This window comes from Podarcis muralis, chromosome 7 (assembly GCF_964188315.1).
Source record: "Podarcis muralis chromosome 7, rPodMur119.hap1.1, whole genome shotgun sequence".
Taxonomy (NCBI): Eukaryota; Metazoa; Chordata; class Lepidosauria; order Squamata; family Lacertidae; genus Podarcis; species Podarcis muralis.
In genome coordinates this window covers 2,382,912-2,406,189 of record NC_135661.1, presented here as the reverse complement: position 1 = coordinate 2,406,189, position 23,278 = coordinate 2,382,912, and the positions used below count along the sequence as shown (strand labels likewise).

At 47.9% G+C, this 23,278-nt stretch overlaps 1 protein-coding gene across 1 annotated transcript in view; it reads left to right on the top strand.

Moving 5' to 3' along the window:
- The window catches only part of LOC144328326 (basement membrane-specific heparan sulfate proteoglycan core protein-like), a 150,260-nt gene that overhangs the window by 20,958 nt on the left and 106,024 nt on the right, over positions 1 to 23,278 (top strand). Inside the window, exons 8-22 of the mRNA XM_077931004.1 lie at positions 366 to 485; positions 1,613 to 1,744; positions 3,021 to 3,165; positions 3,260 to 3,411; positions 4,783 to 4,929; positions 6,819 to 6,982; positions 8,438 to 8,617; positions 9,840 to 10,036; positions 11,873 to 12,020; positions 12,176 to 12,303; positions 15,217 to 15,303; positions 16,408 to 16,466; positions 19,613 to 19,680; positions 21,557 to 21,697; positions 22,596 to 22,778. Of these exons, the coding sequence (XP_077787130.1) occupies positions 366 to 485; positions 1,613 to 1,744; positions 3,021 to 3,165; positions 3,260 to 3,411; positions 4,783 to 4,929; positions 6,819 to 6,982; positions 8,438 to 8,617; positions 9,840 to 10,036; positions 11,873 to 12,020; positions 12,176 to 12,303; positions 15,217 to 15,303; positions 16,408 to 16,466; positions 19,613 to 19,680; positions 21,557 to 21,697; positions 22,596 to 22,778 (2,051 nt within the window). The remainder of the gene's footprint in view (positions 1 to 365; positions 486 to 1,612; positions 1,745 to 3,020; positions 3,166 to 3,259; positions 3,412 to 4,782; positions 4,930 to 6,818; positions 6,983 to 8,437; positions 8,618 to 9,839; positions 10,037 to 11,872; positions 12,021 to 12,175; positions 12,304 to 15,216; positions 15,304 to 16,407; positions 16,467 to 19,612; positions 19,681 to 21,556; positions 21,698 to 22,595; positions 22,779 to 23,278) is intronic.

Genomic DNA, 23,278 nt, shown 5'->3' with positions numbered 1-23,278 from the left:
TCCACAAATATTTTAATAAATAATATTCTTTCAGACAAATGCCAGATAGAAAAAGGAACAAGACCAGCTGGTTCCCTATCTCCATTGCTGTTTATTATGATATTAGAAATGATAAGTTGAAAAATATGTTAGAAAAAATGTCTGGTTTGAAAATATGTTTTAAAAAGTTAGATATTTGGGAATCTGGTTGAGAGAAATCTCAACTTATTTTAACATTGAGTCCTGGATCTTTAGAGTTAGAATCAACCCCTGGGGGGTAACATTGCCCGTCCCTCTGCTGCTCAGAGAACCCCTGACAGATGGGGAGGGTTTTGTGGGTCATGGCCGGGTACCACTTCTGAATTCTCTCTCTGTCTCCCGGACAGGTACCCCCAGCCCCTGCGAACCCAACGAGTTCAAGTGCCGGAACGGTCACTGCGCCCTCAAGCTCTGGCGATGCGACGGGGACAACGACTGCACAGACGGCTCGGACGAGCTGAATTGCCGTAAGCGTTTTGGGAGCGCCAGGGGTTTGTCGATTTGCATCCGGGTTTCGTGTCCCAGGGCTTAACACAAGCACCACAGCTGAGGCCCTTTGGAATGGACCCAGCGAAGTTCCCCCTGGAGCAGGACCCTTGGAATTACAGTGGTACCCCGAGTTACAAACGCCTCAGGTTACAAACGCTTCAGGTTACAAACTCCGCTAACCTGGAGTTGAGAACTTTGCCCCAGGATGAGAACGGAAGTTGTGTGCCGGCGGCGCAGCGGCAGAAAGAGGCCCCATTAGTGAAAGCACGCCTCTAGTTAAGAACAGTTTCAGGTTAAGAATGGACCTCTGAAACGAATTAAGTTTGTAACTAGAGGTACCACCATAATGGGGCCGAAGTTAGTCATGCCCAGTGAACATCAGTGGATCTACATCGGTGCGTAGTGGCACTCGCCCTGTGGAACACCCTCCCACCAGATGTCAAAGAGAAAAACAACTACCAGACTTTTAGAAGACATCAGAAGGCAGCCCTGTTTAGGGAAGCTTTTAATGTTTAACAGACCACTGTATTTTAATATTTTGTTGGAAGCCGCCCAGAGTAGCTGGGGAAACCCAGCCACATGGGCAGGGTTGGGTCATCATCATCATTATTATTATTATTATTATTATTATTATTATTATTATTATTATTATTACTACTACTCTGAGAAGGACCAGCAGCAGAGGGGGCCCATTGGAATTAATGGGGTGAAGTTAGGCGCTTCTGGTAACTTCAATGGGTATGTCCTCAGTATTCATAGAATCATAGAATTAAAGGGTTGGGAGGGACTCCCAGTGGTCATTTAGCCCAACCCGCTGCAATGCAAGAATCACTGGCAGGTGGCCATTTGGGCTAGCATTGGATACAACCATTTCTTTCTTGTGTTTATTTGTTTATGTATTATCAACTTTACTGAAAATTCTTAAAACAGTTGCCAAGCATATACATGAAGCTTTGAAGGCAGTCATCCACATGGCATCAAAACTTTAAACTACAGTGGTACCTCGCAAGACGAACGCCTCGCAAGACGGAAAACCCGCTAGACGAAAGGGTTTTCCGTTTTGGAGGCGCTTCGCAAAACGAATTTCCCTATGTCCTCTCCGCAGCTACCAAGGGCCCCGGGGACACCTGCGCTCCAGACCAGTTCGTCTGCGTGTCCACACGCACCTGCATCCCGGCCAGCTACCAGTGTGACGACGAGACGGATTGCGCAGATCGCTCTGACGAGATTGGCTGCAGTGAGTTCGGGGTGGGGGGTGGGGGTGGAGAGCAAGATGGAGTGGGAAGAGTTAAGCCCCCTCCCCAAAAGTGGACTTTGAATATGATTTGTGTCCAGAGGCACATGAACCACAAAGTTCCCAGGAAAACAATAAATCACCCTGACACAGAATATTTGGTTTATGGGTTCAAATAGGCCACACTTTTATTGATTACAGATATGAGTGGTTTGTCTTAGGCATTGAGGTGAAGCCAGGCTGTATCTTGACTCCTGCCTGCCTGCAGGGAGTCCATGGAAGGGTAAACAACCAATGGGGGTGCCCTATGTTGTTGTTGTTTAGCCGTTTAGTCGTGTCCCCATGGACCAGAGCACGCCAGGCACTCCTGTCTTCCACTGCCTCCCGCAGTTTGGTCAAACTCATGCTGGTAGCTTCGAGAACACTCTCCAACCATCTCGTCCTCTGTCCTCCCCTTCTCCTTGTGCCCTCCATCTTTCCCAACATCAGGGTCTTTTCCAGGGAGTCTTCTTTTCTCATGAGGTGGCCAAAGTATTGGAGCCTCAGCTTCAGGATCTGTCCTTCCAGTGAGCACTCAGGGCTGATTTCCTTCAGAATGGAGAGGTTTATTCTTCTTGCAGTCCATGGGACTCTCAAGAGTCTCCTCCAGCACCAGAATTCAAAAGCATCCATTCTTTGGCGATCAGCCTTCTTGATGGTCCAGCTCTCACTTCCATACATCACTACTGGGAAAACCATGGCTTTTACTATACGGACCTATATCGATATATCACAGTGTCTGAAATAAGGATGGAACTCCATAGAGGTGGACTCCAAAGTGGATCACAGACGAATTGCAAAATTGCAGCTCAGTACAGCAGTCAAATACTAGAATCCTTTCAGAGCTTAATGCTATAATCCCGGCCAATATTTTATCGCGTTTATATCCCCCCTCCAAGGAGCTCAAGGTGGTGTTGGTGTGCATGATTCTCATTTAATCCACACTACAACCCTGTGGGGTAAGATAGACTTAAGAGGCAGTGACTGTCCCCCTAGGGCACCCAGTGAGCTTTGTGGTCAAGTGGGGATTCGAACCCTGGTCTCCCAGGCCCTAGTCTGTCATGCTGACCATTAGGCCACTGCTGGGTAGGCATTTCCATTTGCGGATTTCATGGTTGAGGTGGAAGGAGAGCACGAGAGAGATGCTCCCCCCTTTCCTTTGCAATTCCTGCCTTGCAAGAAGCTGGACTAGGTGATGCTTTGGTCCTCTTCTAACTCTATGATCCTTCTCCCTGTCTAGCCCCTCCCCAGGTGATCACGCCCCCCGAGGAATCCATCCAGGCCGCCCCCGGAGAGACAGTCCGCTTCACCTGTGTGGCCGTGGGCGTCCCCACCCCCATCATCACCTGGAGGCTAAACTGGGGCCACATCCCCAGCAGCCGCAGGTAAGCCGCGGGTGGTCTGGTCTCCACACCCCCCCCACCTTTTTCTTCCATCACCTGGGCTTTGGGATGCTGACTCTGCCCCTTACGCCCACAGGGTGTCCATCACGAGCAAGAACGGGCGGGGGACACTGGTTATCGAAGACGTCAAGGAGGCCGACCAGGGAGCTTACACCTGCGAGGCCATCAACGCCCGGGGGATGGTTTTTGGCATCCCTGATGGAGTGTTGAGCCTCACACCTGGACGAGGTAAGCCAGAGGGGTGGGAAAGGCGGGGTGGGGACCGTTTGGGCAGGTGCTGATCTATCCATCTAATTAGCATATCTGTTGAAGCATTTCTTTAAACAGCGCGTAGTTCTTTTTGTGTGTGTGTGTTTTTAAAAATATTTATTTGGTTTTTCAGATTAAAATTTTATAATCACATATCCAACAAACAACATAAAAACAAGATTCCAAGGAATCTCCTGGAGTTCCCTCCTCCCCTTTGTGGGTCCTGTTATTAATCATTTCCTCCTGCATCTTTTATGATAATCCAAATCTTTTACATCTCCATTGTGTCCAAAATTCACCATTAAACTACAAGTGTTGTTCCAATCCTACTAACGATTTTAGCTGTTTAGAATGGTTTTTAAGATAGATTATAAAATTTCCCGTTCCTTATTACAATTTTGGTCTTCCTGATTTCTGATTCCTCCGGTTATTTTGGCTATTTCGGCATAATCCACCAACTTAATCTGCCATTCTTCTCTGGTTGGGACTTATACACAGTGCGTAGTTAACCTGTGGCTTTAAAAGAGGACTGGAGAAATCCACGGAGGAGAGGGCTCTGCTCTGCTTACAGAGTTGGGCGCAGCACTACTTCTGAATCTCAGGTGCCAGAAGCCACAGGCACTCTCGCACTCGGGTCCTGTGTGAACAGGAGACTGGGTCATTGGCCTGATCCAGCAAACTCTTAATGCTCTTGTGAAAGGCTTACACTCTCAGAAGCTCTTGACATAGATGCTGCTGGCTGCCAGAACCTCAGTCATGAGGCTCTTCATCTCAGGGTTGCGGGTTTGAGCCCCGCAAATGTTTCCTGCATTGCAGGGGATTAGATTAGATTACCTTTGTACCCCTTCCAAGACTACAGATCTATGAAATACCATAAAATTCTATAGCAGTGGAAATGATAATTTAATGATCGGCTCTTTAAACACTCCTTTTTCTGGTTATTGGCTATAGCTTTTGATAGAATATAGGTAACTGAACAGCCCTTGTTGCATTACATTCTTCATTAAATTATCTTTCCATTGATATATAATTTTATGGTATTACTCCAAAAGAAAGTGGTGTTATGAGCCATCAAACCACGAAAATACACTTTTCCCAAAAGGTTTCCACAATTTTGGCCACTAGTGTACATGCAACAAACACAGATGCACAGGACTCCCTCTTGACAGGACACTTTCCTACTGGCCTTTAGTATCGTCCCAACCAAATTTTATGTCTCTCCTGTATATACTATGCTGCTGTATTAATTTTGTTTGATTTACATCACTGAAATCTTTTTTTAAAAGCCTGCTGGCATGTCCATCCATCACCCTGGATCCCTGACAGTCTCCTCTTTCGCCCCCACCCCAGGACCTTGCCCAGAAGGACACTTTCACAACGAGGAAACCTCCCAGTGTTTCCCCTGCTTTTGTTTCGGCATCACCAAATCTTGCCGTGGAACTAGCCGGCACCGCAGCCAGATCCGCCTTCGCTTCGACACACCCGACAACTTCAAAGGTAAGTGGGTTGGGGGTGTTATAAGAAAAAACTTCTCCTTTTCCTTTTGGGGTACCCAAGACCCCAGATAGAGTCCTTAAGTGGGTTCCCCATCGGTAGGAGAAAATAACAGAGGCCAGCCAGAGAATATTGAGAAGCAAAGCGGCTAGTAAGCCTGATCTTTATCCGACTGTTGCAACAGGGTCCTCACTCACCACATACAGGAGGGAGGAGGGACCCAGAACAATGGTGCGCAAGCCCTTATATAGACTTTTGAAGTTGCCCACCCTGTAGCACAAGACCACCCCCCAAAGCATCATACATACATCACAGAAGGGGGTGGTCTACATCAGAAATACATCACAAGAGGCTGTCTCCAGCAGAAATCCTAGGATACCTGATAATGGTCACTGATCGCTTTACCTGAGCAGCCTGGCCTTTTGTTTGTGATGCTAAATACTTTTAATTCCTGAATCCAGTTCACAGGCTCACCCTATTCATACACAAATATGTCCTTAAGACAGGTAAGCAAAAGACAATGGAGAGGCTTTCCCATTTCCTTCCTCCTTGCAGAGAAATATTTGAGGTCAGTTTCAGAGACTCAAAGCGACTTCAGGATTGCTCTCCTGTACTATTTCAGACATGTAGTTTATATATTTATGTATGTGTTTGCCTTGTACATTTATGAATGTTTATTGTATATTTGGGACCTTAAAGTAAAGGTAAAGGGACCCCTGACCATTAGGTCCAGTCGCGGACGACTCTGGGGTTGCGGTGCTCATCTCGCTTTACAGGCCAAGGGAGCCGGCGTACAGCTTCTGGGTCATGTGACCAGCATGACTAAGCCGCTTCTGGCGAACCAGAGCAGCCCACGGAAACGCCGTTTACCTTCCTGCTGGAGCAGTACCTATTTATCTACTTGCACTTTGACATGCTTTCGAACTGCTAGGTTGGCAGGAGCAGGGACCGAGCAACAGGATCTCACCCCGTGGCGGGGATTCAAACCGCCGACCTTCCGATCGGCAAGCCCTAGGCTCTGTGGTTTAACCCACAGCGCCACCTGTGTCCCACTTGGGACCTAAGAATTCTTGTAACAGGGGAAGGGGGGGAGGAGGGCTTTGGGTTTTGAGGTGGTCTTCCACTAACTTTTCCTCAGAGAATATCCGGTGGCATTAATAGACCTCTGAAGAACCCTGCTGGATCGGGCCCCAGGGGGCCCATCTTGCCCAGTATCCTGGCCTCACATAGGCCAACCAGGTGCCCTGCGACATCCCCCTGCCATTGTTGTAAACAAAATCAATCTGCCCTTTCCCCTTATGGGGTATCCAAGAGCCCATATAGAGTCCTTACGTAAGTTCCCTATTTGTAGGAGAAAATAACAGAGGCCAACCAGAGAATATTGAGAAGCAAAGCAGCTAGTAAGCCTGATCTTTATTGATCTGTTGCAACAGGGTCCTCCCCTCACACAGAAGGGGTGTAGCTCAAGACCACCACCCTAGATACATCATACCTACATCACAGAAAGGACGGTCTACAGCAGAAATCTGAGTGCTTTGTTTACCTCCTGTCTGCCAGGTTACCTGTTTAATGGTCACTTGATTGGATTGCCTGGGAAGCCTGGCCAGTCTTTTGTAATGATAAATACTTAGTTCCTGAGCCAGGTCACAGACTCACGCCCTATTCATATCTTAAATGTGCCATTAAGACAGGATTTGTGAAGGAAAATGCAATGGGGAAGCTTTTCCATTTTCCTTTGACCTTGCAGAGAAAACGTTTGGTCAGTTTGGGAATCAAAATGGTTTCAGGTCGGTCTTCCTGTGCTGATCTGTTATGAACATTTATGAACATTTAATATATATATCTAAGACCTTAAAATTCTTATCACACCATTCCCGTGTCACTTTCCCCAGGGGTGAATGTGACGACCCCCTCTCAGCCCGGAACGCCGCCCCTCTCCTCGACCCAGCTGCAGATTGACCCCGGATTGCAGGAGTTCCAGCTGGTCGATCTCTCCCGCCGTTTCCTGGTACACGACTCTTTCTGGATGCTCCCGGGGCAGTTCTTGGGGAACAAGGTGAGAGGAGCGAGTTCGAGTCCTCATGGCGCTGAATGATAGGCCAGTTTTAAGAACAGGATTAGCTGCCTTTTCTTTCCTTTTTTTGTATTTGTTTTTTTGTTGCTGTTTTATTTTGACAAAGTAATAATCATGCATAAATAAGAATAAAAATGTGCACCTCACCCCCAAGACCATTCCATTGTAACTATCTAACCATGTAACTAAGCCAAACCACAGGGTGGGGGAGAGGGGCTCAGAGCTTATGTCTTATTCCTTTTTCCAGGATTCTGTCCTTTTTTCATATTTATTAATGTATTTATATGGGGTCACGAAGAGACAGACATGACTAAACGACTAAACAACAAGAACAATGTATTCATTTATTCATTTGACAAAGTAATAATCATAAATAAATATATAAATAAATAAATAAGAATAAAAATGTGTGCCCCACCACTGAGACCATTCCATTGTAACTATCCAACCTCCCAAAATTTTAACACCTCTTGCGATGGTTTGACCCCCTTCCGTTTTAACAGTACAGTGGTACCTTGGGTTCCATACGCTTCAGGTTACATACGCTTCAGGTTACAGACTCCACTAACCCAGAAATAGTACCTCGGGTTAAGAACTTTGCTTCAGGATGAGAACAGAAATCGCGCGGCGGCAGCGGGAGGCTCCATTAAGCTAAAGTGGTGCTTCAGGTTAAGAACAGTTTCAGGTTAAGAACGGACCTCCGGAACGAATTAAGTACTTAACCCGAGGTACCAATGTACAGCTATACATATAATATCTATATGTTATTAATAATAAATTTGTGAATGTTTATTCAAAACCTGCCAAGGAGTCCAGTTCATTTTGTTGTTTCTTTAAATACTTTGTAAAAGGTTCCCATTCTTCTTTAAAGTCACAGTTGTCCTTACCACATAGTTTATATGTCAATTTCGCCAATTCCGCATAGTCCATCAGTTTCTCTTGCCATAGTTCTTTAGTCGGAGTTTCTTCATTCTTCCAACCTTGTGCTATTAAGACTCTTGCCGCCGTTGTCGCATTCATGAAGATATTCTTAAATTTCCTTGGCAGGTCTTTCCTTAAAATCCCTAACAAAAATGCTTCAGGTTTTTTAACAAATGTTAATTGGAACATTTTCGTCAGATAAGTTTTTGTATCCATTCTTCCTTTGCTGGGACTTCTATTCTTTCCCATTTTGGCGCAAGTAACATTCTTGCTGCTGTGTAAGCATACATGAATCAAGTTCTATATGATTTAGGTAGTTCTGTCCCTATAATTATGGCTCCCTCCTTTCAGGGTTTAACTTTCTCTCCCTCCACAACCCTGCAGTCGTCCAAGGAAGGTTCCCAGCTCACATTTCTGCTGAATGGGCACATGGATTAATGGGGGTGGGTTGGAGGGCCAGGGTCTACGTTTGGGTTGCCCCCTCCTGACCTCCCTCCCTCCCTGCTCTGCCTGCAGGTGGACTCCTATGGAGGTTTCCTGCGCTTCAAGGTGCGCTACGGCCTGGCCAGGGGCCAATCGGAGCCTGTGCAGAAACCCAACGTCGTGATTGTGGGGAATGGCCAGAAGCTGATCTACCGCGTGCAGGTGCCCACCCAGCCCTCGGTGGTGAACCAGCGCCAGGTCCAGTTCACCGAGGTGAGTGTGGCTGGAACGGGGAGGGCTTGTTCCATCCTGCTGAGGCTGAACGCTCCTCTCAGCACCCCTGCAAAGTAGGCTGGGTTGGGAGGGGGGAGAGAGAGTGGGCTCTGCCCAGCGCAAAATTCTTGCCTGAGCAAGGATTTGAATCCAGATCTCTCCCTGCCCCTCAGAGGCAAATACTCATAACTGCCACATCACATTGAACTGTAAGGTGACTCAAGGTTTTGTTGTTGTTTTAGTGTTTATAATATTAACTTGTAAGATATGGATTTTTGTTGTTGTTGGTTTTTTTAGTTTTCAAATGTTGATTTTTGTGTGTTGTGTATTGTTGTTTTTTGATATCTTTCGTGTTGTTGTTGTGTGGAAAATACTAATAAAATTCATTTAAAAAAAAGGAAAAAAAGAATGGCCAGGCTGCCCATAATGCTATCAGCAACCATTATTAGGTATCCTGGCAGACAGGATTTCTGCTGTAGACCACCTCCTATGATGTATGTATGATGATTCTGGGGCAGTCTTTGGCTAAGGGGATAAAAAAAAAAAAGGTGACTCAAACAAGTGAGCCAAGCTGGGTTGGGTGGGTAGAAGCAACATTACCCTTATTTATTTTATACTTTGTCTTTTCTTTCATATAGACATTTTTTTTTATTGATTTTCACAGGTTTTGCAAGTTTGCTTCTGTTTCAACATATGTTTTTCTTTCAGTTTTGAGTTCCCACCTTTAATTCCATGACGTTTTCATTCCCACCTTATACCTACCATGTTGGATGGTGGTACTTCATTCTGCTGCTCGTAATTCATAATTCAGTTTTTATTTGACCATAGCCGTTCTTCAGATACAGTAGACCCTCAGGTTACGTTACTCTTGAGTAACGTAAACTTCGGGTTGCAAAAGCAGCAAGCCCAGAAGTATCCAGAAGTGGTACCTCTGGATGTGGATTTTTCAGGGGGCACACAGACCGCCGGAACGAATTAAATTCGTATCCAGATGGTCCACTGTAGTCCAAAAAGGGTCTCTCCCCTCTTGTTTTCCATATAGATTTTATGATTGAAGTGGTATGTGTTGGGTTTTTTTAGTAGACCATTTCTTTAAAACATTGACTGTCACAAGATTTGTGGCCTTCTTCGCTAGCGCTCTCGGGGTAGCCCACGCAATTAGGGGATTTTTCCTGCAGCTTTCGCTTAGCCCTTTCTTCACCCGCTGGGTGTCCCCCTGCAGGAGCACTGGGAGAAGGAGTCGGGAGCCTCCGTCAGCCGTGAGGAACTGCTGCTCACCCTCCAGAACCTGGAGGCAGTTATGATCCAGACCGTCTATGACAACCGGATGGCCAGTGTGGGGCTGAGCGACATCGTCATGGACACAACCACCACGGAGGTCACCGGCTTGGGCCTGGCGCATGGTGTGGAGGAATGCAGGTGTGCCAGCGATGGGGGCACCTGCTGACATCCAGGGTGGTTCTGGGCAGGAAAGGGGGTGGGGCTCGAGCCAGCCTGCTGCGACCCTGCACCTGTGGGTTGTGTCCAAATTAGTCCTGCTCAGAGGAGGCTAATAATAATAATAATAATAATAATTTATTTATACCCCGCCCATCTGGCTGGGTTTCCCCAGCCACTCTGGGTGGCTCCCAACAGAATACTGTGGTACCTCGGGTTACAGACGCTTCAGGTTACAGACGCTTCAGATTGCAGACTCCGCTAACCCAGAAATAGTACCTCGGGTTAAGAACTTTGCTTCAGGATGAGAACAGAAATCGTAGTGCGGTGGCAGCGGGAGGCCCCATTAGCTAAAGTGGTGCTTCAGGTTAAGAACAGTTTCAGGTTAAGAATGGACCTCTGGAATGAATTAAGTTCTTAACCAGAGGTACCACTGTATTAGGTAAAGGGACCCCTGACCATTAGGTCCAGTCGTGGACAACTCTGAGGTTGCGGTGCTCATCTCGCTTTACTGGCCAAGGGAGCCGGTGTACAGCTTCCAGGTCACGTGGCCAGCATGACTAAGCCACTTCTAGCAAACCGGAGCAGCGCACCGAAACGCTGTTTACCTTCCCGCCGGAGCAGTACCTATTTATCTACTTGCACTGCGTTCTTTCAAACTGCTAGGTTGGCAGGAGAGGGACCGAGCAACAGGAGCTCACCCCGTGGCGGGGTTTCAAACCGCTGACCTTCTGATCGGCAAGCCCTGGGCTCTGTGGTTTAACCCACAGCACCACCTGCGTCCCCAATTAAAAGCACAATAAAACATCAAACATTAAAAACGTCCCTAAGCAGGGCTGCCTTCAGATGTCTTCTAAAAGTCTGGTAGTTGTTTATTTCCTTGACATCTGATGGGAGGGTGTTCCACAGAGCGGGTGCCACTACCGAGAAGGCCATCTGCCTGGTTCCCTGTAACCTCACTTCTCACATTGAGGGAACCACCAAAAGACCCTCACAGCTGGACCTCAGTGTCCGGGCAGAACAATGGGGGTGGAGACGCTCCTTCAGGTATACTGGGCCAAGGCCATTTAGGGCTTTAAAGCTGAGCACCACACCTTGAATTGTGTCTGGGAATGTGCTGGGAGCCAATGTAGGTCTTTCAGGACCGGTGTTATGTGGTCTCGGCGGCTGCTCCCAGTCACCAGTCTTGCTGCCACATTCTGGATTAGTTGTAGTTTCCAGGTCACCTTCAAAGGTAAAGGGACCCCTAACCATCAGGTCCAGTCGTGGCTGACTCTGGGGTTGCGGTGGCTGAATCTCGTGTTGTGGCTGACGCTGGAGCGGTACCTATTTATCTACTTGCACTTTGACGTGCTTTCAAACTGCTAGGTTGGCAGGAGCAGGGACCGAGCAACGGGAGCTCACCCCATCACGGGGATTTGAACCGCCGACCTTCTGATCAGCAAGTCCTAGGCTCTGTGGTTTAACCCACAGCGCCACCCGTGTCCCATACCTTCAAAGGTAGCCCCACTGAAATTAACCTGCTGACATTAGTACCTGAGTTGCAAGTCGCATCCTTTCTCCATCCATAGCTCTGTATTGTCCACACTGATTGGCAGCAGCTGCTCTGCAGGGTTTCCGGCGAGGGTCTCCTCCTAGCCCTCACTGGAGATGCTGCTGTTGGGAACCTGAGCCATGCTTCTTCAGCACATGCGACCTGCAGGCTGAGTTTGTCGCCTCTGCGGCCTGCCTTACAGAGAGTCTGCAGTGTCCTTCCTGGCAGCCCATAAACCATCCTTTCTCCGCCGCTGTCTTCACATCCCGCTTGTCTCTCTGCAGGTGCCCTGCTGGGTACGCCGGCCTCTCCTGCGAGCGCTGTGAGGCCCATTTCAAGCGAGTGCCCGGCGGGCCCTACCTGGGCACGTGCTCTGGCTGCAACTGCAACGGGCACTCCAGCACCTGTGACCCGTTCTCTGGCTACTGCCTGGTAAGCTTGCCAGCGGGTGGCGGGGGTAGTGATGGCCGCTGGAGGAGGGGCGCGCAGTGGGTTGGCTGGCGGGGGGAGGGATTTGGGGAAAGCTACGCCCTGCCCTTCACCTCCCTCTTCCTTTTGTCTCTTCCGCTTCTCCCCCTGCCCCACAGAACTGCCAGCACCACACCGAAGGGCCCCAGTGCAACAAATGTAAGCCGGGTTTCTTTGGAGACGCCACCAAGGGCACCCCCACCGCCTGTCGCCCCTGCCCCTGCCCGTACACCGAAGCCCCCCGCAGGTGAGTGAGCCGAGCGTCTTTGCATGGTGGGTGATCGTCGGCGGGGTTTGTCCTGGAGGACGTCAGCAGCCGCCTGCCCTCTGCGCTCTCGGCAGGCTTTGCAGGAGAGGAGATTAGGAAAGGACCGAGATGCACAGCTTCCGGGGGTGGGTGTGCCTGCCATTTTCCTGTTGCCCTGAAAGCAAACCTTGAGCCTGCAGGGAAGGACAGGGAGTCCGGTGAGTCCATATCCATGAATTTACCTCTGGGAACACCTTGCCTTGTACAGGGGTACCTTGGTTCTCAAACTTAATTCATTCCGGAAGTCCGTTCCAAAACCAAGGCATGCTTTTTCATAGAAAGTAATGCAAAAGGAAATAATAATAATAATAATAATAATAATAATAATAATAATTTATTTGTACCCCACCCATCTGGCTGGGCTTCCTCAGCCACTCTGGGTGGCTTCCAACAAAGATTAAAATACATTAAAATGTCACACATTAAAAACTTCCTGTTCCAGGCTTTTAAAAACAACCCCTAAAACAGCAATTTAACATGAATTTTACTTTCTAACCATTGATCCATAAAATAAAAGCAATAATCAATGTAAAGGTAAAGGTACCTCTGCCCGTATGGGCCAGTCGTGTCCGACTCTGGGAACTTGTGCGCCCATCTCACTCAAGAGGCCGGGGGCCAGCGCTGTCCGGAGACACTTCCGGGTCACGTGGCCAGCGTGACAAAGCTGCATCTGGTGAGCCAGAGCCGCACACGGAAACGGCGTTTACCTTCCCGCTAGTAAGCGGTCCCTATTTATCTACTTGCACCCGGGGGTGCTTTCGAACTTCTAGGTTGGCAGGCACTGGGACCGAACAACGGGAGCGCACCCCACCGCGGGGATTCGAACCGCCGACCATGCGATCGGCAAGCCCTAGGCGCTGAGGCTTTTACCCACAGCGCCACCCGCGTCCCAATAATCAATGTATTGTACTATAATGTATTGTCTTACTTTTTTTATAGTACAATAATCAATGTATTGTACTATAAAATAAGTAAGACAGTATTGTAAATTAAAATTATTATTTTTTCCTTACCTGCACTGATGATAGTCATTGTTTGGGTGGGGGGGCTGTTATCCATTTCCGCAGTCACACAATCAATCAATCAATCAATCAATCAATCAATTAATCAGTTAGTTAGTTCAATAGCTGAACTGGGTTCTACACAATCACAAAAACAAATGAACTGAAAAAGCCTCAATAACAAAAACACAAAATAAATAGCAAGAACAAAAGCGCAAAACTTAATCCGTTCCAGAAGTCGGTTTGACTTCCGAAATGTCCGAAAACCAAGGCGCATCTTTTGATTGGTGCAGGCGCCTCGGAAACAATAGCAGACTGCCGCATAAGATGTTCGGCTTCCGAGAAACATTTGAAAACTGGAACACTTACTTCCAGGTTTTTGGCGTTTAGGAACCAAGGTGTTTGAGCACCAAGGCGTTTGAGAACCAAGGTACCACTGTACGCCTTTTTCTGGGTAATTCAATCCTCCCGAAAGGAAAGAGCCCCCCTCCCTTTAGTTGTGCCATGCGCTTCCAGGGCTTTTAGTGTCATGGCACTAGCCCATTGGAATGTGTTCCTGCTGAACCACCTGCAGCGCTGGCATTCAGGTGCCCTGCTTAAAACACACCTGGCTTTTCCTGAAATTGAGCTGTGCGGATGTATCGGTCTGACCTACCCTTTTGTGATCCATTTTGTGCTTCTTTTACGAACGTATTTGTCAGAGACTGCCTCCCGGTCTCAGCTCACAGAAGACCAACGCTAGCCATTAGAACTGTACAGAAGTCTTTATTGGCATTTAGTTTCCATTTCCAAACACTAGCGTGCGTCTCTACGTCTGAACCCTAGACCAGCGAAGCCTCGTCTGAGTCTCCGCCCCCTGTACACCAGCTTAAGACTCTAGCCTTACTCCACCTTCTACGTTTCTCCTTCCTCCTCTGGGTCCTACTACCCCCCTGGGTGCCTTCTTTCCGGGATGCCTCGGAAGCGGACCCTTCGGACTCCTCCCCTTCTCTCCGGCGGGCTTTGGGACCCGGCTCTCTCTCCGGACTGCCCATTGCGCCCCCCTCCTGTACATTTGAACTTGGCGCGCGCGCGCTGCCCCTGACCTTCCTTTTGACCGTTACCTCGCTCTCTGATGCAGGCGTGGCTAACCCTGACTCATGTCCTTCCACTGACGGAAGGCTGCCTGCTGCCGATGTTTGGGACTCCTCCCCCTTACTGCTCTCCGGTGGGAAAGTTGGTCCCGATTTCCAGCTGCTGCTCTCTGAGTCCCCTCTGGCCCCTCCTTCCTGGGGTGTTCCCTCTGGCAACCCCCTGGCTCTGACCACTGGGGCCCCTTTCTGTGAATCCTCTGATTCACTGGAGAGACTTAGAGACCTCGGATGGCTACCCTCGCTGACTTCTCCCTCAGATTCCTCTCCCTCGGTCTCTACTTCCTCCCTCTCCTGTCCCTCTGCTCCTGAACCCCTGACAGTATTTTTTATCGTGGGTTTTATGCTCTTTACCATCATGAGGTAGGTAAACAGGGTGAGGGGGTAAGTAGCTTAGGTAGGTAGGCAGGTTGATAGATAGATGATCAATTGATTAGGAAGGCAAATAAGAGTAGGTAGGTAGATTAGACAGGCATAGACATAGAGATACATAGATATATAATAGAAAATATATTTTAATGATGGTGGCATTGAAATTTGTGCAAATAAATAGATAAGCAAGGCAGCTATGAATGGGCCACTGACATGGGCCACTCAGTCCGCGACTGGGAAGCTGCCCTCGCCTACCATCCAGGCCGATATGGGCCCTGCCAGCCATGCACCCAGCAGCCTGCATTCGGGATGGTGGTGCCCATGGTGACACTGCCCTCTTCTCCTTTCAGGTTTTCAGAGTCCTGCTTCCTGGACACAGACGGGCAGGCCACCTGCGATGCCTGCGCCCCAGGCTACACCGGACGTCGCTGCGAAAAGTTAGTGGGCTCCTTGTTGTAGTTTCAAATTGTATGTTGGAGCTGCTGGGAGTTGGAGTCCAGTAGTTTCTTGAGAACCACAAGTTCTCCATCCCTGAACTGGACCATCACTTGCCTTCACTGCCCCCATCTGCCATCATCCCTGAATATAGGCCAGGCTGGCTAGTCTTGTTGGGAGCTGGAGTCTAGCAATTTCTGGAGAACCACAAGCTCTCCATCCCTGAATTGGACCGTCACTTGCCTTCACTGGCCCCAGCTGCCATCATGCTAGTCATCATCCCTGAATATAGGCCAGGCTGGCTGGTGCTGTTGGGAGTTGGGGTCTAGCAATTTCTGGAGAACCACAAGCTCTCCATCCCTGAACTGGACCGTCACTTGCCTTCACTGCCCCCATCTGCCATCATCCCTGAATATAGGCCAGGCTGGCTAGTCTTGTTGGGAGCTGGGGTCTAGCAATTTCTGGAGAACCACAAGCTCTCCATCCCTGAATTGGACTGTCTCTTGCCTTCACTGCCCCTGGCTACCTCCATCACCACTTTGCCATTTTTAAACACAGGGATCAGTTGGGGAGTCTTAACAAGATCTGGAGGGCTACAGGATCCCCATCCCTGAACTAGACTGTCACTTGCCTTCACTGCCCACTCCATTGCCAGTCTGCCACCTTTTAATGCTTGAAGGAGAGAGATGTGGCCCTCCAGATGTTATGGGACTCCAACTCCCATCATCACCCCTCACCTTTGGCCATGTTGGCTGCTGTGGCTGATGGGAGTTGGGAGTCCCATAAGATCTGGAGGGACACAGATGTTCCCCATCCCTGAACTAGGCCATCACTTGCCTTTACTGCTCCTGACTACCTCCATCATAACTTTACCTTGTATTTAAAATACAGGACCTCACGTCTTCCATATGCTAGTAAGCTATAACTACTGCCGTCATCCCTGACCATTGGGCATGCTGTCTGTTGGGGCTGATGGGAGTTAGAGTGCAGCAACATTGGGGAGGGGGGCAGAGATGTTTCCTACCCTTGGCCACAAAGTGATTTCTGGGGGACGCTGACCCCCATCAGGAGGATAAACTTCTAACTTAACATATTTCCACCCCTAGATGTGCTCCTGGCTTCAAAGGAGACCCCATCCAGCCACGAGGAAAATGTGTGAGGATTGGTGAGTACAACCTTTGAACACACGCAATTCAGGTTTGACTCCAGAGTCACACTGTTAGAGCAAAAGCTGCGAAAACTCAGCATCAAATAACTGCCGGCTGTCTCTGGTACTAGATCTATTGAAATGAAGGGACATGGCTAACTTAGGCCCATTCATTTCGGTGGGTCTACTCTGAGTAGGACTCTGTTGAGAACAACCTGCTGAAACTTCCTTCTGAGTATGCCTGAATAGGATTGTGCCATGGAGCAGAGAGGGAGAAATTGGCTAATGGAGATTGCGGACTGCCCCCCCCCCCAAGGAGAAGAGCAATGCGCCTGTTGTTTTCCATTCACAATCTGTCCTAGAATCACAGGAATTTTTGAGTTGGAAGGGATCCATAGGTCATCTAGTCCAACCCCCTGCAATGCAGGAATCTCAGCTCAAGCACCCATGTCCTGATGAAGTTTCTTCTGCTAATGAGGGCGCAGGCCGGTCAGGACGAGCTTTCAGGCCTTCTCAGGGGAACCTCGTCCAGAGTCAGACCCTTGCTCCATCCTGCTCAGTACTCCCAACTCTGACTGGCAGCAGCAGCAGCTCTCCAGGGTTTGAGGCAGGGAGTCTCTCTCAACCCTACCGGGAGATGAAACCTGGGACCTTCTGCATGCAAAGCAGATGCAATGCTGCCCAGCTGCGGTCTTTTTAAAAATTGAAAATAAAGCAAGTTTTTTTGAGAGATAAAATCGAGATATGGAAAATATCGATGAGAGATGAGAGGCAGGACTGAGGTTTGGATATGCTTCGAGGTTCAGACTGTGGGAAGCCTTAAAATCAAAATTACAATTTGGAAGACAATTTGATTTTTTTTAATTTTAGTTTTTAATTTTTATTGGATTATGATTTGATATGTTAGTTGGAAGTTTTTTATTGGAAAAATTAATAAACGCTCTAACAAAAAAGAAAGAAAAGAAAATTAAGCAAGTTTCTAGTCCTCATTGTTCCGAATCAAGGGCTGGTTTAAGGAGGAACATAGGAAGCAGCTTTATGCCCTTGGCTCCTGGCTTAAGAGCTGGCTTAACAATAGGCATTATGTGCATTTATATGTATTTTAATGAACTGTTTAATGAACTGAACAGAGTGAAAGGTTATGAGTCATGGGGGTGCAGAGATCGTTTGAATAAACTTAGTGCCTAGATTATATTTTCAGTTGCTATTTTGCTAATGCTTTTAATATCGTTTTGTAGATTCTAAATGCCGCATTGATTTGTTAATCACATGACTTGCCGTAATTGTGAGGTTTGGCTTATTTTTTTAGTTGCTGTTTTGTTCAGTTTCTTAAAGATTGAAACTGTTTCGCTGATAAATTGTGATTTATTTCATATGACGTGTGTTGCATTCGCGATGCGCTAGTATGTTTTGTTATGTTATGGTTATTTATTGGGTGTAAGCCTCTTTGAGATTCATTTGAATCAATCAATCAACCTTCAGCTAGGTTTGAGGCCAAACATGAATGTGGGAACCACATTGTCACGTTCAATCTAAGTTTAATAGCGCTACCATCTTGCAGCGTCTCACAACTCTGAAGCGTTGGCCTGCTTCGCTCTCCCTACCTGGTACACATAAGCCAATATTTCACGTATTGCTGGTCAAATGTTTGAACGTTTCTTTCTCTATCTGATTTCCAGGGTTCCCCCCTAGTCCTGAAGTTGATACTCCACTAGAGGGCAAGTCGTCATCGCTATTACATTTGCGTTTTCTTATCCTTCCCTCCTCCCTCACTGTCTTTTCCTTTTAAAAAAGAGTTTTTATATGATTTTACAGCTTCATTCACAATTGTAATCACAAATAATAAGAATTACACAAGATTCTTCTGAAACTCAAGACTTCTCCCCTCTGTGGGTTCTTTGAGTAACTTTTTAAAACTGCATATTATAAGTCCGTCTAATTTACAATCCTCCATCGTATCTAAAATCTATGTAGCGTTGTAAGAGTTATTTAAAACCTGCCAAAGAGTTCAAGTGTTTACAGTGGTCTTTCAAATATAATATAAATTTGTCCCATTCTTTATTGAAGTTTTGACCTTCCTGGTTTCTGATTTTCCCAGTTAAACTTGCCACTTCTGCGTAGTCCAATAATTTCATCAGCCAGTCCACCCTGATAGGAATTTTGTCGTCTTTCGAACCCTGGGCTAGAAGCATCCTTGCAGCTGTTGTAGCATACATCAACCATATTTTCAGTTCCTTTGGTAGCTCTGCACCTACAATTCCTAACAAAAAGGCTTCTGGTCTTTTAACAAATGTTATTTTAAACATTTTTTTCAATTCATTGTATATCATTTCCTGGAATTCCTTTATTACTTTACAGTTCCACCACATACGATAAAAGGTGCCTCCCTTTTCCTTACATTTCCAACAAACATTTGAACTTGTCCTGTACGTTTTTGTTAATTTACTCAGAGTTAAATACCAGTGATGCATCATTTCCATATAATTTTCTTTTAATGTATAACACGCCGTGAATTTCAAATCCTCTCTCCATAATTTTTCCCGTGCTGCAAACCGTACGTTTTACCCAAAGTCTCCTGCCCATTGAATCATAACCGATTTAACTTCTTCATCTTTAGTAAACCATTCCAACACTTTCTCATTTCCTATAACTGTCACCACCTCCTTTCTTTCACACGGAATTGCAGAGTTGGAAAGGGACCTTCAAGAGTCATCTAGTCTGACCCGCTTCAAGGAGAGTCCAGCCCCTCTGTCACCCACCTGCTTGCTCCTTGCACCCTGTCTCTTTGCCTTCCTCCTTGCACTTCTTCAGCTCTTCCAGGTTCTCTTCTCAGACGTTTCTACCCCCTATCTCACCTTGTTTTGCTTCCTTTCGTCTCCTGGTTTTGCCATTCTACACTGACCGGCTGAGCTTTCCGAGGTCTTTGCGCAGTCCTGCCTAGAGACACTCAGGATTGAACCTGCGGCCTTTTGCATGCAAAGCTCTGCCCCACGAAAATTCTAGTCCTCCTGCTTCTGCGCGTCGGGATGATTTAAGCATAAATACAAGGAAGCTCCTCTGGACTGACTTAGACCTTACGCTGGGTTTTAGCTAGGCCATGGTGGAAAAAAGACATTTTCCTGCCTGGGTTTGTCTTTCTCAACCTCTCTTTACTCCTTGTGTAGGGCAGAGCACCATCGAGTGCGACAAGAGAGGGAGCAGCGAAGCCTCAGATGGTGCTTGCCAGTGCAAGGTAAGCTGGGCCACAGCTTGGAGGTGCAGCAGCCAAGACTCCCCTGGGTTAGGCGTGGCAAAATGAGACAAAACGGTGAAACTTGAAATCCCCTCATTCACCTTTTGCGAATGGGAAGGCCCCAGATCTGTAGAGTCTACGGTTGGGTTTTTGCCATGATAAATGAATTCATAAATTAAATTTCAAGAGGAGCTCTGATAATAATAATGATAATGATAATAATAATTTATTATTTGTACCCCGCCCATCTGGCTGGGTTTCCCCAGCCACTCTGGGCGGCTTCCACAAAGACCAAAAGTACCCTAAGATGTCACACATTAAAAGCTTCCCTGAACAGGGCTGCCTTCAGATGTCTTCTGAATGTCAGGTAGTTGTTTATCTCTTTGACATCTGGTGGGAGGGTGTTCCACAGGGCGGGTGCCACTACCGAGAAGGCCCTCTGCCTGGTTCCCTGTAGCTTTGCTTCTCGCAATGAGGGAACCGCCAGAAGGCCCTCGGCGCTGGACCTCAGAGTCCGGGCAGAACGATGTGGGTGGAGACGCTCCTTCAGGTCTACTGGGCCAAGGACATCTGCCCAGCCGCTGAGCTTCTGTTCTCAGCATGAGATTATTTCAGAAGTACAGTGGAACCTTGGTTCTCGACCTTAATCCGTTCCGGGAGTCCATTCAACTCCTGAAACTTTTTGAAAACCAAGGTGCGGCTTCCGATTGGCTGCAGGAGCTTCCTACACTCAATCGGAAGCTGCTTCGGACGTTTGGCTTCCGAAAAAGTTTGCAAACCGGGACACTTACTTCTGAGTTTGCGGCGTTCGGGAGCCGATTTGTTTGGGAGTCAAGCCATTCGGGAAGCAAGGTACAGCAGGAATCAAGGAGTAACACAAAGCTCCCAGACTCCTTTTTTCCCCCTGAGAAGAAGCATTGATGTCACCTGCCAGACTGCCTGGGTCATTGACAGTCTCCCTTTGCCTTGGTGGGCAAAGGAGGCGATGACAAGGCTTTTAAGTTGTACTCTTTTGTGACATATTAGCATGGCCTAGAATGTGACCCTCAGCTGAGCTGAACAGATTTATTATGCTATGGATTGCTGACATTTGGTGAGTCTATGAGATCCATCTCCTTTTCTCGTCCTTCTGCTGCAACGTCCTAGTAGCATTCCCAGCGCAAGGAAGGATTGGACTCTGATTAATAAAATACACACGAGGCTTGATCAGCAAGACTCTGGGAGGAGTGCGTATAATAATTCCTGTCCACCCCTTGGCCCAGGTCATTTTATTCACAAAAGAACTTTTCACACAGTGTTCATAAGAACCAATCAGATTTCCTCTGAGCATTTCAAAAAAACCCATGTGGGACAAAGTCAGATCAGAAGAAATCCTCTTAACTACAAAGAAACTATTTCCTACTTGAGCATGCATACGTAGTTCAGAGTAAATAAAATAGGAAACAAGGAGGAATGTTTTTAAGAAACCCCGGAGATCATAAACAGCAGTAAACAGGAGAGGAAGGACAGGTAGTATTTACCATCTCCTTGTCAACTCTCTTCCTGGCCCTAAGATTAACAAAGCCAAGGAAAGGTACATCAGAAAAGCTACCTACTGTCTTTATGACCCAGGATGCCTGGTGAACAACTGGCCTGTGTTTAGAATGCTGATAAGTGCCTGTCAGGCATAGAGAAAGAAAATGGACAGTAGAGAAAATGGGCAGAGATGCAGAGGCTTGTGGGATCAGAAATTATTGTCAATGAATCAAACCCAGTCAACGCAATACTTTCATCGCGGACACAATGCCTTGCTCCATATTTCATAATTCCTCATAGTAATCCCACCTGATCACTACAGCCCTCTCCTCCTCCTCCTCCTCCTCCTCTTTCTCCCTAGCCCAACGTCATGGGACAGTCGTGCAACGAATGTGCTACGGGCTCGTTCCACCTGAGCCACGCAAACCCCGAAGGCTGCCTGCGCTGCTTCTGCATGGGGGTCTCGCGCCAGTGCTCCAGCTCCTCGTGGAACAGGGACCAGGTATTGCCCCCTGGGGCCGGGAAGGCGGGTCCTGCTATGTGCGAGGCTGGAAGCAAACTCGGTCCACAGACCCTGCTAGGAAGGTCCTTCTCCACCCCCACCCCTCCTATATACATACCCATTACAAAGTACCGTATTTTTCGTTCTATAAGATGCACCAGATCACAAGACGCACCTAGTTTTTGGAGGAGGAATACAAGAAAAAAAATATTCTGAATCACAGAAGCAAGAACAGCAAAAGGGATCGCTGCGCAGCAAAAGCAGCAATCCCTCTTGCTGTTCTGGCTTCTGGGATAGCTGCGCAGCCTGCATTCGCTCCATAAGACGCATACACATTGCCCCTTACTTTTTAGGAGGGGAAAATTGAGTCTTATAGAGCAAAAAATACGGTATATATTTATAATATACAGTGGTACCTCAGGTTTTGAACAGGATCTGTTCCGGAGGCCCATTCGCAACATAAAAAGAGTGCAACCTGCAGCGGCATGTCTGTGCACGCGCGGGTTACGATTTGGCGCTTGTGCGCATGCGCGAAGCGTGATTTGGCGCCGCTGTGCATGTGTGAGCAGCGAAACCCGGAAGTAACCCTTTCCGGTACTTCCGGGTCACCGCGGGACGTAACCTGAAAAAATGTAACATGAAGCAAATGTAGCATGAGGTATGACTGTACAATTGTACCTCGGATCCCAAACGTCTTGTGAGTCGAACGTTTTGGCTCCCGAACACCGCAAACCCGGAAGTGAGTGTTCTGGTTTGTGAACGTTCTTTGGAACCTGAACGTCCGGCACGGCTTCCCATTGGCTGCAGGAGGTATGACTGTATTAGCCTTTAAAATCTGTTGTCTCAATAGATGTCCCATCAATATATGCATCTGACAGCTTCTCTCCTTGCGCTCTAGGTGCGAGTGGGGTCTGAGGACGCTGAGAGGGCACAGTTCAGCCTCTCCAACTCGGCCGGCTCCCGGACGATCAGCGAGGGCATCCGCTTCACCGGCGCCTCGGAGCTCACTTTCTCCTCCTTCCACACTCTGCCGCGTGACATTTACTACTGGGTGCTGCCGGAGCGCTTCAGGGGAGACAAGGTGCCACTCTCAGGGGTGCTTCCGCCATAATTCCTGATTCGCAGGGGGTTGGACTATAGAGGACCCTTGCGGGGAATCTCCCAAACCTGTGTGTGATTTCAGGACAAGGAAAGGTTTGATTTGAGGCTGAAGGAGGCACTCGTAGGGCAGAAAACGGGTCATCCCAAGTCAGGCATTTGGTCTGCCTGGCACAGAACCGTCTACTGTGGCCTCAACCACTGAGCCTCTTGGGCTTTACGATCGGAAGGTCGGTGGTTCGAATCCCCATGACGGAGTGAGCTCCCATTGCTCTGTTCCAGCTCCTGCCAAGCTAGTAGTTCGAAAGCACACCATTGCAAGTAGATAAATAGCTACTGCTGTGGCGGGAAGGTAAACAGTGTTTCCATGCCCTCTGGTTTCTGTCACGGTGTCCCATTGTGCCGGAAGTGGTTTAGTCCTGCTGGCCGCATGACCCGAAAAGCTGTCTGTGGACAAACGCAGCTGCCTTGGCCTGAAAGTGA